This window comes from Oncorhynchus gorbuscha, linkage group LG06, assembly GCF_021184085.1.
Source record: "Oncorhynchus gorbuscha isolate QuinsamMale2020 ecotype Even-year linkage group LG06, OgorEven_v1.0, whole genome shotgun sequence".
Classification (NCBI taxonomy): domain Eukaryota; kingdom Metazoa; phylum Chordata; class Actinopteri; order Salmoniformes; family Salmonidae; genus Oncorhynchus; species Oncorhynchus gorbuscha.
This window is the reverse complement of record NC_060178.1, coordinates 29,453,013-29,471,239: the sequence shown is the minus strand read 5'-3', so window position 1 is coordinate 29,471,239 and position 18,227 is coordinate 29,453,013. Positions and strand designations below refer to the sequence as shown.

General features: G+C 44.5%; 1 protein-coding gene across 1 annotated transcript; it reads left to right on the top strand.

Moving 5' to 3' along the window:
* Window positions 1-2,486: 2,486 nt before the first annotated feature.
* rabggta (Rab geranylgeranyltransferase subunit alpha) lies at window positions 2,487-10,109 on the top strand. Its single transcript, XM_046351722.1, has 17 exons — window positions 2,487-2,614; window positions 3,549-3,582; window positions 3,710-3,820; window positions 4,457-4,581; window positions 4,730-4,917; window positions 5,141-5,398; window positions 5,597-5,680; window positions 5,763-5,845; window positions 5,941-6,036; window positions 7,667-7,772; window positions 7,940-7,991; window positions 8,239-8,327; window positions 8,435-8,523; window positions 8,612-8,728; window positions 8,848-8,961; window positions 9,085-9,172; window positions 9,275-10,109. The coding sequence occupies exons 2-17, from the start codon at window positions 3,580-3,582 to the stop codon at window positions 9,421-9,423; spliced, it is 1,752 nt and encodes a 583-aa protein (XP_046207678.1). The 5' UTR covers window positions 2,487-2,614; window positions 3,549-3,579; the 3' UTR covers window positions 9,424-10,109.
* Window positions 10,110-18,227: the final 8,118 nt, after the last annotated feature.

Here is an 18,227-nt window from a genome sequence, read left to right as displayed (position 1 = left end):
CTTGCTAATTCATGCAAATGATAAACTTACAACTTATCATGAATTAGAAATGAGTTGCGAATTGAATTGGTTTTGGCAATAAACCATAAAGGAATTTAGAATTCCTCTATCACTGTGTCCCACATGCCTTCCTCCTTGTGCTTCCCTTGCACATACTGCATGCAGACACAGTGGAGGAACACCTGAACCACCTCCTTGAGCAGAGGGTATGGAGACACGCCATGGTGCTCTTTACCAGAGGGAATTGGCTTGTGGACATGACATTAGAGCAGCACATTTCAAGTGAGGGAGGCATCCTTCAAAGGCTTGTAGAAAACTGCGAGAACAGATACCATATCATAGACAACAGAAACAGGGAGAATGTGACTCGGGTCACTGACTGTTACAAAATATAGAGAGGATGGTAGCACAGAGTGGTTGTTATCAAATTCACAATGATATGATTGTACAGTTGCTGCAGAAGAGATAGGATGTGAAGAACTGAGGGATACTGAGGCTAATGAAGATGAACAGAGCAACTGTGGGTGGTGAGTATATATTGGGATTAGGTTTGGAATCTATGGGATGAATGTTTTCTGGGTGGTGGGCGTTAATCAATTAGTGAAATTCAATGCTCCATAAACAAATACTGTCATCTCTCCCCTTTGTCTGTCCATCTTTTTGTCTGCCTTATAGGAGGAGGTAAACATGATGTGGAGGTGAGGGCTGTGCGTCTAGGTGCGAACTGTGTTGGGAGGAGCATAGCAGGGATCACCATCCTGGGCAGATTCTGAGGACTCAGTACGGAGTGTGGCCCTATGCTGCCCTGGACCCCATATGCTCCTTATTGTGATTCCTGTATTCTCCTCATTCACTGAATGGCGAATAAGACAGATACCTGGCTCATGTACCTGGGAGAAAAGGTTTGGAGTCACGCCATGGTGCTGTTAACCTGGGGAGACTGGCTGGGCAACACCACAATAGAGCAATACATCTTCTCTATGGCATTAGTAAGTCTGATAGTGTGTATGTGAGACCCTTTGGTCTCATCAAACACTATCACCCTTTTCCACTCCAACACATCCCTACTATTGCTTCCTACATCGGTCCTCTTTATGCTTTCTTTACTAGACGCTCCACTGCTTTCTGTATCATGATCTCTCTTCTTCCTATGTCTTTCCACTACCGGCCATTCCGGTCCTTGACCCTCATCCTCCCGCTCCATGCCATCAGAACTGACACTTTGTTCGCATTCCAGCACAGCTGTTGCTTTACCAACTTTTCCTCAATTTCGTCCGCACTACTCTCCGCCATTTTCCATTTCCCAAACTATGGATACACTCTACGCGCTTCACCAATCAAGGAACCTCATGCGAACAACGTACACAATTCAACTCTTCTGCCCTGGAAGACCCATTCTTCTTCTTCAGTGGGGTTTATCGGCGTTTGCATCCAACGTTATGGTGCATTACCGCCACCTACTGTACTGGAGTGTGGGCCAGAGACGGCGAGAAACGAAATCCTACCTGCCAGCTCCCGTTACTCTTAAAAAAGATAACAAAATATGAGACTATATCCAATGACGTTCTACTCAAAATACTATTCAAACTACTTTCCTGTATCCCCTTCTCCCTCATACTAGATCTCAGTCTTTATCTTTCCTTCTGAAACAGCCCACACTGTAGCAATACATGCTCCACAATTTACATTTACATTTAAGTCATTTAGCAGACGCTCTTATCCAGAGCGACTTCTCTGTTTCCTGGCAATACTCACACTTTCCTGTTGGATGATTTCCTATCATATGTAAGGTCTTATTCAACTGGCTGTGTCCCACCCTTATTATTGTAAAAATAGCCTCCTCTCTTCTGTCCTCCCCTTCCCCACTTACTCTTTACTAGAAATAAATGCCTGCCCTTGGTCACTCTATTCCACTGCTCCTGCCATCTCTGCACCATCACTGTCCAGATCAGGCTTTTTGCCTCTGTCTTGCCCATTGAAACTACGACATCAACATCCCCACTTCTATATGCTTGTTTAGCCAGTACATCAACTGCCTTGTTCCCCTCCACCCCCATATGGGCTGGGACCTTTTAGTAAATCTGATCTGTTTACCCATCTGTCTAATCCTGCCATGTGGAAGACGCATTGTAAAAGTAGAGGCTTTTTATATTAAAACGTGTCCAAGTGCAACATGCCTAGCTCTGCCCACTGGGGCGTGGCTTACGGAGTGGTCTTTTATATAAATGCTTGTCTCACAGTATTCCATTTGGTACTGGCACTGACCCTGTATATAGCTTCCTCTTTTATTTCTTATTTCTCATGTTCTACATTTTGTATTAGTTATACTATTTTATATTGAATCTTGCACTGTTGGGTAGAGCTTGCAAGTTAAACATTTCACTGTACTTGTGACAAGTAAAACTTGAAACTGAAACGTGTATGTCCATCCACAAGAGGGAGCCATACATATCATAAACTCCATTGGTCGTGACGTCGATTTCCACGGGCCGGAAGTTCAAATTGTAGTTGTTCGCCTCACTGCCACTGGGTGACACAGGCACACATCAATATTTCGTCTGAAAACCAAAGTAAACGAATCCACACATTGCTACAACAGCAGTAGACTTTTGGAGTGAGTATATGTGGTGTTATTATGTTGGAATTTATGTTAGTAAATGTGTTTCTATCGAATCTACATGTGAATACGCGGGTATAGTCAACAGTGCGTCCGACAGCTTGGGGTCCTGTTTTGTTGATGGGCGATTGCCAAATCGAAGCGCTAATCATGTGTGTTTACAAATACTTTCGACTGGCGAGTCGATCTTCATGTATTCAGCAAACTGATTATTATTATGCTGTAGCCGACTTGACACAACTCAGTATTCCCCTCACTCGGTGTTTTGCTGCCATCAGAAGGTTGGTGCGGTTTTGGGCAAGTGTGTGTGATTACGGCCCGCAATTCGGGGCGTTCCTGCATGTGGGAATTCCTGTATCTGCATGACCCCCCCCCCCCGAGCAATCCATTGAACGTCTCCTCTTCTGTACCTTCCTGCCGTCCTCTGTACTTGAAATAAATGCCTGCCCTTAGTCACTCTATTCCACTGCTCCTGTCATCTCTGCACCACTGTCCCTATCATGATTTTTGCCTCTGCCTTGCTCATTGAAACTACGACATCAACATCCCCACTTCTAAGTAGCTAGCGCATAACGTTAGTGTCCTTCGCTCCCGCCTGCCGAACACCTGCCCTCGCTGTTGTTAACAGAACTGCGGGAAAACAACCCGTCCTCAGCAGGCAGGGGCGAAGGACAATGTCTACAGTTGTCGCCGTCGCCTCATCTGTAGTTTTTATCGGCGGTTGGCATCCAACGTTATGGTACCTACTGCACTGGTGCGCCCCCACCTCCCGTCTGTCCTAGCTTAAAAATGGACCAAAGGTAGTATAAAGAGGTGTTCCCGCAGATGCAGGCCACAATTGATTTGAGTGTGTACGTGCAGGTGCCTGACGGTTCCATGGTTCACATACTTAATTCTTGATTCGCCATCTCAATCTGCTCTTTGGTTTTAGATTTGCACAGCCTATTCCCTGAACTGACAGGATGGTGAGTGAAGAGTGATTATTTTTCTGCTTTCACACTGTTTAATTTGGATTTAGTTATTGTCATCTTTGAATCATTACTGGATATCAATGCAATGTGTTAAGTGTCTTCCTGTCTGTCTTTCTCACAGCATGGACGGGTAAAGCTGAAGTCCACCGCCCAGCAGGAAGAAGAGAAGAGAAAGGAGAGAGAGAAGAAACTCAAGATTTATGTGGCAGGACGAGATGCTATCTTTACTAAGGTCTGTTGGACATAGACGCATTCAGTCAAAATCGGAAGATAAGGGCCTCCCGAGTGGCGCAGTGGTTAAGGGCGCTGTACTGCAGCGCCAGCTGTGCCACCAGAGACTCTGGGTTCCTGCCCAGGCTCTGTCGCGACCGGGAGGTCCATGGGGCGACGCACAATTGGCCTAGAGTCGTCCGGGTTAGGGAGGGCTTGTCTCATCGCACACCAGCGACTCCTGTGGCGAGACGGGCGCAGTGCACGCTAACCACGGTTGCCAGGTGCACAGTGTTTCCTCCGACACCTTGGTGCAGCTGGCTTCCGGGTTGGGTGCGCGCTGTGTTAAGAAGCAGTGCGGTTTGGTTGTGCATCGGAGGACGCGTGACTTTCAACCTTCGTCTCTCCCGAGCCCGTACGGGAGTTGTAGCGATGAGACTAGATAGTAGCTACTAAAAAAACGAAATTGGGGAGAAAACGGGGTAATTTATTTTTTATTTTTTATATATATATATTTTTTTTGTTATCGTTTAACTATGGTTACGGTTTGGCTATTGCCTGATTATGCAGTTGCTTGGATGGAATGACAGATCACATTGATCACATTTGAAGATCACATTTCATCACTTCCCTTTTCCTCTTCTCTTGCTGGTTTTAGAGGATGGAGGGTGTGCTGGATGATGAGGCCCTTCAGTTGACCCAGCAGCTGCTATCCTCCAATCCTGATTTTGCCACTCTCTGGAACTACAGGAGAGAGATCCTGTTGCACCTGGAGACTGTACGGTGAGGACACTACATCTCTTATAATGCATTTTTGCCCATGGTGGCACAGCTGAGTGTCTTGTAGCTATTGTTATCTGAAAGTACCAATACTTGTTCATTATTTAAGTGCATCAAACTCATACATGTCTTATCCTTTTCTCTGTATCAGTGAGGAGGATGACGTGCAGAAGATGTATGAGGCTGAGTTGTTGTTTCTGGAGTCGTGTTTGAAGGTGAATCCCAAGTCGTACGGCAGCTGGCACCACCGAGGCTGGGTTTCAGCCCACCTGCCCAGACCTGACTGGGCCAGAGAACTGGGCCTGTGTGACCGCTGCCTCAGTCTGGATGACCGCAACTGTGAGTCAGAGGGTAGGAGGATGATGTGAGGGAGGAGAGGAGTTGGGGAGGGTCTACGGCTTTGAAGGAGGATGGGTGGAGAGGCGGATGAGACGGAGCTTGATAAGGACAAGAGAAATGAATGTGGCAGAGGATCAAAATATATTTTGACATCCTGGTCTCTCCATTCATATATATATATATATATTTCTCATATTCAATTTCCCCCCCTCACCTTTCTCAGTTCACTGCTGGGACTATCGCCGGATGGTGGTGAAGATGTCTGGTGTGCCTGTGGACCAGGAGCTGCAGTTCACTGACCGTCTCATCGGCTCCAACTTCTCCAATTACTCCAGCTGGCACTACCGGAGCACCCTCCTTCCCCTACTCCACCCTGAGTCCCCCGATCCTCCCTCGCCCTGTCACCAGCACTCTCACTCCTCCCCTCCACCCTCCCCTCAGACACACTCTCATCGCGTCTGTGAGGAACAGCTGCTCAAAGGTATGGACAACACCATGGCCAGGCAGAGTTACAAACATATATAGATATATTGTCAGTGTAATACTTTAAACGGGCAGACAGAGGGCACTGTCACTAGGAATACCATGGGTTGGATGGAAGGCAGAATAATGAGTTGATGCGTGCTGGTTGTCTGTGTTATCATCATACATTACTAAACCCTTTGGTTTTTATTTTTAGAGTATGAGCTCGTACAGAATGCCTTCTTCACTGACCCCAATGACCAGAGTGCCTGGTTCTACTACAGGTGGTTGCTAGGCAGAGGTGCGTGTATCATTTTGTATTTTCTATGTAAATTGTCTTTATTATCTTCCAGCTGTGAGCTCTGTTTCTCTGCCTTTCTCAGCGGAGCGAGAGGAGATGATAAGCTGTGTGTTTGTCAGCCGTGAGGAGGAGAGAGTGGCTGTGGCCTTCTCCAGACCTGTCAATGTGAGTACTCCCTCAAAGTAGACACCTTACTGTAACCTGTATGTCCTCTGCTCCTTCTCCAGTTAAACTCCATTCCTCCCCGACTCTCCTTGCAGGCTTCATCTAGTGGTCTGATGCTGGTGTTGGATGGTCAGCCCCAGCGTGTGGAATGGAGGAGTGTCCATCCTCACTTCAGACACAGCCCTGTCTGGGTATCCTTTCCTTCAAGGTCATGGGTCAAATGTGAATGATAGGGCAAAATGTTGATTTCTGCCTAAAGGCATACCCAACCATAATTATGTAGTCACTTTTGAGGGCTCAAGTACATAGTACAAATCATATGATTTTTGTCCTATTCAACAAAAGTGGACCAGTAGGGTTTGAAATGACTGAAATGCTTACTAAATATAGTAACAATCAAATTATATTACAATCACATTTCTATTAACTAAATAAATATGATAAATAAATAATATGATAATAATATGATATTGTACTGTTACTTAGTAACAGTACAATATTGGCACAATTTCATTTAACTGATCACACAATTTTTCTAAAAGTCCACTGAGCAGTGTAGACACCATTCAAATGTGTGCAGAACCGTTACAACTTCAGCTTTAAGCACAAAGTGATTTAGTCTGTCTTTGAGCAAGAGAAAGTGGTTTTGCTACAATTCTATGAAATTATTTTGTGTTTTTTCATGTTGTGAGCTCTTAAATGCAGCTGAGAATATCACAGTGAGATGAAACCACAACGGCTGCACTTGCTAGACTGTCACCGTTCATGTGCTGTCTCACTTGCTCAGAGGAAGAGAACATTTATTTGTCTGAATAGGCCAGAAAATGTGACTCATCACTCCCTATGCAAATGTGACGCATCACTCCCTATGCAAATGTGACGCATCACTCCCTATGCAAATGTGACACATCACTCCCTATGCAAATGTGACACATCACTCCCTATGCAAATGTGACACATCACTCCCTATGCAAATGTGACACATCACTCCCTATGCAAATGTGACACATCACTCCCTATGCAAATGTGACACATCACTCCCTATGCAAATGTGGGGTATGCTCCGCTGAGAGGGTGGAAACGGAGAGCAGACAGATGGGGCTTTTTGGCCCTATATGGTACGGGACACCCTACAACGTTCACAAGTGCTTTGTACACAGATGTCAGACGGAACCAGTCCAGAACCCCATAAGGGAGACGTTTAACATCTCTAAGAGGCTAAAGACATTACTCTGTTCTAGGCATGTGGTAATGCACTTTTCCTTTGTGCTGCTCAGTGCTCACTGTTTCTTTTTCATTCCTTTCTCAGCCCTGCGCTGTAGTCTACAGTAGGTTTCATCATTCTTAACACGTCTCTTTTTGATAAGAGCTCTCCATATCTGTTACTGAAACGCAGGTAGAGAAAGAAACCAATGAACCTTTACAGACATAGAGAATTACTTTATCTCTGCAGAGCGTTGAGCCAGTAACCAAACGGTGGCTCATTCGAATACCCGAGCTGATAAGGTGAAAAGTCTGTCTTGTGCCCTTGACCAAGGCACTTAACCCTAATTTGCTCCCCAGACACCTGTAAAATAAAAAATGTCACTGCCCCTATCCGGTGAATGTGACAATAAAACTAGAATTATTATTATTTATTTATTATTATTTATTTTTTACACATTACCATACAATGATCTGTCATCGAGATATACAATGATCTGTCTTCGAGATGGGCAATGCTCAATATTTGCAACATATAATGTTATACATTCGATCACTTTAACAAACACAAGCATCCACACTTACTCTATTTGATTGTGGACCTTAACATGGTGTCAGATCTGTGCGCTACCTCCTGGCACTATCAGTGACATCATTAATGAACACAACCTGACCGTGCACTGGACCGAGAAACACACTCACAGAGACTGTGCTCTGTACACAGGTGAAATAATGTTTATGTGCTAATGCACCTTCTGTGTGACTGAGTACATGCTCTTGTCTTTTTTTGTGTTAACATGTCTGCGATGGGTATATAATGTTTTCGACTTCAGTCCTTGCTCTCTGCTGCCCTCTAGCCTCACCTCATAGTATTGCCTCCATCTTTCACAGGTCGGTCTGAGAGTTGGTGCAGGGATTCTGCCACTGACCAGGAGCTCTTCAGGTACTGTGTGTGTGTGTGTGTGTGTGTGTGTGTGTGTGTGTGTGTGTGTGTGTGTGTGTGTGTGTGTGTGTGTGTGTGTGTGTGTGTGTGTGTGTGTGTGTGTGTGTGTGTGTGTGTGTGTGTGTGTGTGTGTGTGTGTGTGTGTGTGTGAATAGCAGAGCTTTAGAAGGCTCTCTGGTTGGTATATCAGACTTTCTGTTTACTGAATGGGAAAAAAATACCTCAGCATCTTTTTTGTCTCTGGTAGGAGTGAGCTGTCTGTGGAAAAGACCTCTGTGTTGCAGTCTGAACTACAGTCCTGCAACCAACTTCTGGAGCTGGAGCCCCAGAACAAGTGTAAGTACACACTTTGAGTGTAGTGTGTATGTTAGGGTTTATTATTTATCTATCACTATTGGAAACGTCACAAAATGTATGACAATTGTAATTTCTCACTTTCTCAGGGTGCTTGCTGACCATCGTTCTGCTCATGAGGGCGCTAGATCCCCTAGGTTACGAGCGAGAGACCCTTTCTCACTTCCAGACTCTTAAAGTTAGTGCTTTACAGGGCTATTACATAGTCGTGTACACTAATACATAATAGATGTGTTTTCTATCACTGCTCTGTCTTTCTCACACAGGAGGTGGACTCCATGCGCTCTGCTTATTACGGTGACCTGTGCAGTAAGTTCATGATCGAGAACACCATTCTCAAGATGGAGTACGCTGAGGTCCGGGTCTTCAGTCTCTCTGACAAGGTTAGTGCTGTCTGTTCCTGTCTGTATCTGTCTATCCTTGTCCATCCAGAGTTTGACTCCCCCATTCTCTTCTTTGTGGCTGTAAGTCCACCTAATGTCTTTCACCCTCACCTCTACAGAACCTGACCATGTTATGTCACCTGGACCAGCTGCTATTGGTCACTCATATCAATCTATCATGCAATCAGCTGCTTAGACTGCCTCCTCAGTTTGCTATGCTGCAGTGCCTCGAGGTATAGTACCTTAAAAAAAATGTTTATGTTATGATCAAATTGATATTTATTCATGTGCTGTACTCTAGTTTTTGTACTTGATATTTTGATGTTTGTCTAACAATATGGCCTTCCATTTCCCAGGTATTGGAGGCTGATGACAACGCTATTGAGAATTTGGATGGACTGTACTATCTCCCCAAGTTGCAAGAAGTGTCCTTGAAGAACAACCGTATCCTTGCCTTTCTCTTTTGATCAGTTTCAATGTGGTAATACATGAATGTTTTATAATACAGTTAGAGATGTTGTCATTTTCTTTGACTGTAATATTCAGAAATATCCAAACTCTCTGACCTTCAACTCCTGACTTCCTGCCCAAAGCTGACCTGCCTTGATCTCCGTGGCAACCCTGTCACCCAGATTGCCAACATTCAATCTGAGTTGACTGAGCTACTGCCCTCAGTCACTGACCTCCTGATCTGATTGGACAAACAGCAGGGCTCATTCTAAGTTTCCCTTAGTCACAGATTTAGGATCAGCTTATCCCCCCCAAACCATAACCATTCTAGGGGGGAAATGGAAAAACTGACATTAGATTAGTGTCTAGGGGCAACTTCCCCATATTCCCGGCGTACTACCATCAGCAGTGTTTGTCTGTGTGTGTCCATGCATATATGTGAGAAGCAGAGGGGTGTTTAAGTGTTTTGTCTCCTTTCCAATATGTATTCCTCTTATGTGGTGATATTGATTCACAGCGACCCTCCACTAATTTTAATGCCTGATAACATTGGACCTTCTATCAGAGACTTCACTAAGACATTCTCACAAACGTGTGTGTTTATGTGTATGTACAGTTTGTGCGTGTGTGTGCACGCTCTATCTCTCATACAGTTCAAGACACCAAACTGCATGCCGATTCACTGATAGAGGGTAATATTACTGTGTATGAGTGAGCATGGTGAGAATGTGGCTTTTAGTAAGCACTGAAACAGCATCTGTATGGTGGTTGCAGTAGGACATTGATCAGAAGAATATTGCACAATACTTATCTGTGGTTGTGTTTTTGAAACAGTTGTGCAAAAACGTTTATGAAATTAATCTATACTGTTAAACAACTGTAAATGACTATTCCACCAATAAAACAGCACATGCGGTGTCACTGCCTCCCAGAGAGTCTCCTGTGTGTTTCTGTGGTGTTGTGAGAGAGGTTCAGTCAGGACTCAGATTTTCCTTCTGTTGGGTGGCTCAACTGTAACCACACATTACTTGTCCCCCATGGCGGAATCTGGTTGGGGACTGTGGATCTGTCTCCGTTTGTTCGTACGTTAGTCACATGCGATATCTGACAGCACTGGCCCGATTTTGATGAAACTTGGGTGAATGATGCGTCTTGCCATAGTGTTCCGGTGTTTACAAAGTTAAACTGATCGGCCCAAGGCAGGGGCTACAGTAATTCACTGAAATTTGTTAGAAAAAATTGATATCTCAATTGGCCCAAGGGTTGCATCATTTGTGGGTGAAGACATCTTTACTTTTGCCTTGTTATAAATTAGCTTGGTGGGTGTGTCTGTCTGGCGCCAGAGTAGAATAATATGAATGGATTAACACAATTCTGTACATTGTATCAGTGGTGGAAAAAGTACCCAATCGTCACACTTGAGTTAAAGTAAAGATACCTTAATAGAAAATGACTCAAGTAAAAGTGAATCACCCAGTAAATTCCTACTTAAGTTAAAGTCTAAAAGTATTTTGTTTTAAATATACGTAAGTATCAAAAGTAAAAGAATAAATAATTTCAAATTCCTTATATTAAATTAAGAAAGCCAGACGGTACCATTTTGTTGTTTTATTTACGGATAGCCAGGGGCACACCCCAACACTCAGACATCATTTATGAACGAAGATTGTGTTTAGCCAGTCTGCCAGATCAGAGGCAGTAGGGAAGACCAGGGATGTTCTCTTGATATATGTGTGAATTAGACCATTTTCCTGTCCTGCTAAGCATTCAAAATGTAACGAGTACTTTTGGGTATCAGGGAAAATGTATGGAATAAAAGTGAATAATATTCTTTAGGAATGTAAGTGAAGTAAAAGTTGTAAAAAATGTAAATAGTAAAGTAAAGTACTGATACCCCAAAAAACTACTTAAGTAGTACTTTCAAGTATTTTTACTTAGGTACTTTACACCACTGCATTTTATTCACATGTTTGATTTGGCGTGAAAGGATCCCACTAATTCAAATCTGTGCACTTGCGTCATCGCTGTCCTCCGCCTGCTACACAAGCAGGTGTTGTCACCTGTCTTGCTATGACGTTGTTTGTGTACAGGGTGGTTCCAAGAAAAGGATTGGACAGTGGTTTAGTTATTTCACAATCAAAGTTTCACGTTTGATTATGAAATATTAGGTGCAGTTTGAGACTCACAAAGGAATGTATGGTTTAACCCTTTTTTTTTACAAAAGAAACTAAAAAGAAACAACACACAGAGGATGTGTTAATTAGCTGTTTTGTCACTCCTTTCCTTTCACTCCTTTCCTGTTTTGTCACTCCACACCTTTTTTGTCCCTCCTTTCCTGTTTGTTCCTAGTGCTTGCTAATAAAACTGATCACATTGCTGTAACGTTAGTAAAATGGAAAATGTTATCATCAATCCAAAAGAGATGCAGGTGGATATTAATTGGCATAGAGGCATGAATGTCAGACCATAGTTGGAATGTAACAAGGAACATAATTGTGATAATTTACAGCAGGATATATGAATTATTAACAGTTTGATAGCATCCATGTCAAGTGATCACAGCTTGGTTTTGTTGTTTTGAAAAAGTTTGTTGTTTTGAAAGTGTATTGGAAAGTTCTAAGGAGCTAGCTAACTTTTTAGTTTGGATCCCGCAACGCAGTTGGCATCACTTTTAGGGTTTTCTTGAAGGCTAGAACGCAGCCCGCGACGCGGTTGGCCATTGTGGCTGGGACCGCGGATTGTCTCCGGGTTTGTGGCTGTCTAGATCCCTGCTGTGTGTTGTTTTCAACCTTCCCTGTGACCTGCCCTGTCTGGAACTGCGAAGAGTAACAGCGTAAGATACGTTGCTAGCTACCATGACAAAGACCAAAGCTGGCAGGAGTACCGTCAAGGACAGTGGTGTCTATCACACGTGAAGGATCTTTTAAACGAACAAAAATAGTTAGTTGCTACAACAAGAAAATAGCTTCAACTGTTTAGTCCAAATTACTGGGGGATTCAACTACTAAAAGAATGGAAGACCTGACCATAGAGGTCCAGGTCCTGGAGAAGAGTTTGCAGTTCTCCCAGTGTCAGCTGGATGAGTAAGTCATTGAGAGAGGACATCAGTTATGTGTGTGAATCCATGATAACAATGACTGATAAATCAGACTCGAGGGACAAAGGCGGAACAACATGGTTGTGGACGGAATTGTAGATTCTCCACATGAGACATGAATGGAGTCTGTGGACAAAGTGAGGGAAATGATCTCTGAGAAATTGAAGATGGACCACAGGAAGATTCAGTTGGAGCGCGCCCACAGGACTGTAAAACCGGCCCAGGCGACAGGCCCAGGCCGATAGTGGTCAAGTTCCTGAGGTTCAAGGACAAAGTAGCTGTTGAGAGCCAAGAACTTGAGAGGAACGTATATCTTCCTCAACAAGGACTATCCTGAAGCTGTGCGCCAGAAGAAAGCTGCCAGTGTGCGTGGGGACATTGATTACATCCGCTATGACAGGCTCACTGTTCACCCTCCCTCACAGAAGCCTGGAGGGGATGAGACATCCAAGCCTATGGGTTTGTAGCTTCAACCCTGCAACACACACACACACACACACACACACACACACGCACACACGCACACACACACACACACACACGCACACGCACACGCACACGCACACGCACACGCACACGCACACGCACACGCACACACACACACACACACACACACACACACACACACACACACACACACACACACACAAATTGATTAATAGACTGCAGAATATGTATTATTTTCTCTTGCTTTGTTTGCTCTTTTCCATATTATTTCTCTGATAAGCTACCCAGGAAAGGGCTGAAAAATAGCCCATATTAATATATGTAGCCTTAGAAATAAGGTTCATGAAATCAATAACTTGCTAACATCAGATAACATTCATATATTCGCCCTTTCTGAAACTCACTTAGATAATTAATTTGATGATACAGCAGTAGCAATACAAGGACATTATATATCCAAATTCAATTCCATCTCTCATTGAATCAGACGGCTTATTCATCACAAAACCATTTGATGTTGCCAATTCTTTTTATGATTACTTCATTGGCAAAGTGGGCAAACTTCATCAGGAAATGCTAACAACGACCAAGCCATCGTATTCATGCATAAAAAAACAAATATTGAAAGAAAAGCATTGCAAATTTGAATTCTGTGAAGTTAGTGAGGGAGAGGTGGAGACATTATTGTTATCGATCAATAATGACAAACCTCCTGACATTGACAAGATGGAAAGCTTCTGAGGATGGTAGCTGACTCCAGCCACTCCTATCTATTATGTATTTAATCTGAGCCTAAAGGAAAGTCTTTGTCCTCAGGCCTGGAGGGAAGCCAAATTAATTCTGCTATTACCCAAGAGTGGTAAAGTGGCCTTTACTGGTTCTAACAGCAGACCTACAGTATAAGCTTGTTGCCAGCTCTTAGCAAACTTCTGGAAAAAATTGTGTTTGACCAAATACAGTGCTATTTCTCCATAAAGAAATTAACAATAGACTTTCAGCGTGCTTATAGAGAAGGGTACCCAACATGTACTGCACTGACACAAATGACTGATGATTGGTTGAAAGAAATTGATAAAGAGTTGCAGTCTGTTTTGAAATGGGTGGCCAGTAATAAACTGGTCCTGTACCATTGTATTTGGTACAAATCAAGAACAAGACCTCAGCTGAATCTGGTAATGAATGGTGTGGCTGATGAACATGTTGAGGTGTTACCTTAGATAGTAAACTGTCATGGTCATATAGATAACATATAGATTCAATGGTTGTAAAGACAGGGAGAGGTCTGTCCTTAATAAAGAGATGCTCTGCATTCTTGACATCACACTCCAAAAAGCACTCCAAAAAGCACGTTCTGCAGGCTGAAATCGTGTGTCCAGTGCTGCAAGGAAAGACATAGTTAAGCTGCAGCTGGCCCAGAACAGAGTGGCACGTCTTACTCTTCATTGTAATCAGAGGGCTGATATAAATACTATGCATGTGTCACGACTTCCGCCGAAGTCGGTTCCTCTCCTTGTTCGGGCGGCGTTCGGCGGTCGACGTCACCCGCTTTCTAGCCATCGCCATCGCCGATCCACCTTTCATTTTTCCATTTGTCTTGTTTTCCTACACACCTGGTTTCAATTCCCTCAATATTAGACGTGTATATAAACCTCTGTTCCCCCCCATGTCTGTGTGTGAAATTGTTTGTTGTTTCGTGTATGTGCACGCTAGACTGGTTTGCGCTGGGTTATGTCAACCCATATTGTGTTTAGCGTTCTTAGTGCCGTGTGTTTTGTTCACTGAAATAAAAGGCTCCTTTGGCTACCCAACGTCTGCTCTCCTGCGACTGACTCCCTTACAGCCAGTTACGCATACCTAACAGCATGCTCTTGGGTAAGAGTTGAGGAGAGACTGGCTGCATCACTTATTTTTATAAGAAACATGAATGTGTTGAAAATCCCAAATTGTTTGCATGGTCAACTTACACACAGCTCTGACACACACTTACCCCAACTGACATGCCACCAGGGGTCTTTTCACAGTCCCCAAATCCAGAACAAATTCAAGAAAATGTACATTATTATACAGAGGCATTATTGCCTCATTATTGTACAGTGGGGAGAACAAGTATTTGATACACTGCCGATTTTGCAGGTTTTCCTACTTACAAAGCATGTAGAGGTCTGTAATTTTTTATCACAGGTACACTTCAACTGTGAGAGACGAAATCTAAAACAAAAATCCAGAAAATCACATTGTATGATTTTTAAGTAATTCATTTGCATTTTATTGCATGACATAAGTATTTGATACATCAGAAAAGTAGAACTTAATATTTGGTACAGGAACCTTTGTTTGCAATTACAGAGATCATACATTTCCTGTAGTTCTTGATCAGGTTTGCACACACTGCAGCAGGGATTTTGGCCCACTCCTCCATACAGATCTTCTCCAGATCCTTCAGGTTTCGGGGATGTCGCTGGGCAATGCGGACTTTCAGCTCCCTCCAAAGATTTTCTATTGGGTTCAGGTCTGGAGACTGGCTAGGCCACTCCAGGACCTTGAGATGCTTCTTACGGAGCCACACCTTAGTTGCCCTGGCTGTGTGTTTCGGGTCATTGTCATGCTGGAAGACCCAGCCACGACCCATCTTCAATGCTCTTACTGAGGGAAAGAGGATGTTGGCCAAGATCTCGCAATACATGGCCCCATCCATCTCCCCTCAATACGGTGCAGTCGACCTGTCCCCTTTGCAAAAAGCATCCCCAAAGAATGATGTTTCCACGTCCATGCTTCACGGTTGGGATGGTGTTCTTGGGGTTGTACTCATCCTTCTTCTTCCTCCAAACACGGCGAGTGGAGTTTAGACCAAAAAGCTTTATTTTTGTCTCATCAGACCACATGACCTTCTCCCATTTCTCCTCTGGATCATCCAGATGGTCATTGGAAAACTTCAGACGGGCCTTGACATGCGCTGGCTTGAGCACGGGGACCTTGCGTGCACTGCAGCATTTTAATCCATGATGACGTAGTGTGTTACTAATGGTTTTCTTTGAGACTGTGGTCCCAGCTTTCTTCAGGTCATTGACCAGGTCCTGCTGTGTAGTTCTGGGCTGATCTCTCACCTTCCTCATGATCATTGATGCCCCACGAGGTGAGATTTTGCATGGAGCCCCAGACTGAGTGTGATTGACCGTCATCTTGAACTTCTTCCATTTTCTAATAATTGCGCCAACAGTTGTTGCCTTCTCACCAAGCTGTTTGCCTATTGTCCTGTAGCCCATCCCATCATTGTGCAGGGCTACAATTTTATCCCTGATGTCCTTACACAGCTCTCTGGTCTTGGCCATTGTGGAGAGGTTGGAGTCTGTATGATTGAGTGTGTGGACAGGTGTCTTTTATACAAGTAACGAGTTAAAACAGGTGCAGCTAATACAGGTAATGAGTGGAGAACAGGAGGGCTTCTTAAAGAAAAACTAACAGGTCTGTGAGAGCTGGAATTCTTACTGGTTGGAAGGTGGTCAAATACTTCATGCAATAAAATGCAAATTAATTACTTAAACATCATACAATGTTATTTTCTGGATTTTTGTTTTTGATTCTGCCTCTCACGGTTGAAGTGTACCTATGATAAAAAAAATACAGACCTCTACATGCTTTTTAAGTAGGAAAACCTGCAAAATCGGCAGTGTATCAAATACTTGTTCTCCCCACTGTATTGGGGAGACATTGGGCCACCAGAACAGCTCTGTCCTTGAGCTGTTCTTATCAATGTTCTGTATTATGTCATGTTTAATATGATGGCCATTAAATTATTAACTAATGTAAGGGGTCCTGGGTGGCTCATCGTGCTCTAGCGACTCCTTGGGCCGGGCGCCAGCAAGCTGATTCCGGTCGTCAGTCGAACAGTGTTTCCCCCGATTCATTGAGGAGTTGTGGAGATGAGCCAAGGGACCTTATTTGGGGAGAAAACAGGGTAAAAAATAAAATAAAAAATTAATGCAGACACAGGAGGTAGATCGTAGAGTTCCGATATTTATTATAACAAAGGGAGTAGGCAAAGGCAGGTCGGGGACAGGCTGTCATGCTGGTGAATGAGGACCCAAAAGCGACTTGGCGAAAACAGAGTATTTAATCCAGAATAAACTTTACAAAACAAAAAGCATAATACTACACGTAAAGACGAGAACAGACTGGAGACTTGATCGAGAACTGCAGGTTGCCTCGGGAAGGCACTTGAACCTAGCAGACTCAGACACCTGCTCACCACGCAGCATCTGAGGGAAACACGACACGACAGGGCAAAACATAGACACAGCACGGTGAATTATAGATGAGGATCCGACAGGGCAGGTACGGGAAACAAGGAGAGAAATAGGGACTCTAATCAGGGAAAAGGATCGGGAACAGGTGTGGGAAGACTAAATGATGATTAGGGGAATAGGAACAGCTGGGAGCAGGAACGGAACGATAGAGAGAAGAGAGAGCGAGAGAGTGAGAGAGGGAGGGGGAGAGAGAGGGATAGAAAGAGGGAAAGAACCTAATAAGACCAGCAGAGGGAAACAAATAGAATGGGAAGCACAGGGACAAGACATGATAATAAATGACAAAACATGACAGTACCCCCCCCACTCACCGAGCGCCTCCTGGCGCACTCGAGGAGGAATCCTGGCGGCAACGGAGGAAATCATCAATGAGTGAACGGTCCAGCACGTCCCGAGACGGAACCCAACTCCTCTCCTCAGGACCGTAACCCTCCCAATCCACTAAGTATTGGTGACCCCGTCCCCGAGAACGCATGTCCATGATCTTATGTACCTTGTAAATAGGTGCGCTCTCGACAAGGACGGGAGGGGGGGGAGGGAAGACGAACGGGGGTGCGAAGAAAGGGCTTAACACAGGAGACATGGAAGACAGGATGGACGCGACGAAGATGTCGCGGAAGAAGCAGTCGCACAGCGACAGGATTGACGACCTGGGAGACACGGAACGGACCAATGAACCGCGGAGTCAACTTACGAGAAGCTGTCGTAAGAGGAAGGTTGCGAGTGGAAAGCCACACTCTCTGGCCGCAACAATACCTAGGACTCTTAATCCTGCGTTTATTGGCGGCTCTCACAGTCTTCCCCGCAGACAAAGGCAGACCGGTAATGAAGTCTAGGGCGATGTGAGACCATGGTCGAGAAGGAATGGGGAGCGGTCTGAGACGACCGGCAGGAGGAGAGTTACCCGACTTAGTCTGCGCGCAGTCCGAACAAGCAGCCACGAAACGGCGCGTGTCACGCTCCTGAGTCGGCCACCAAAAGCGCTGGCGAATAGACGCAAGAGTGCCTCGAACACCGGGATGACCAGCTAACTTGGCAGAGTGAGCCCACTGAAGAACAGCCAGACGAGTGGAAACAGGAACGAAAAGGAGGTTACTAGGACAAGCGCGCGGCGACGCAGTGTGCGTGAGTGCTTGCTTAACCTGTCTTTCAATTCCCCAGACTGTCAACCCGACAACACGCCCATAAGGAAGAATCCCCT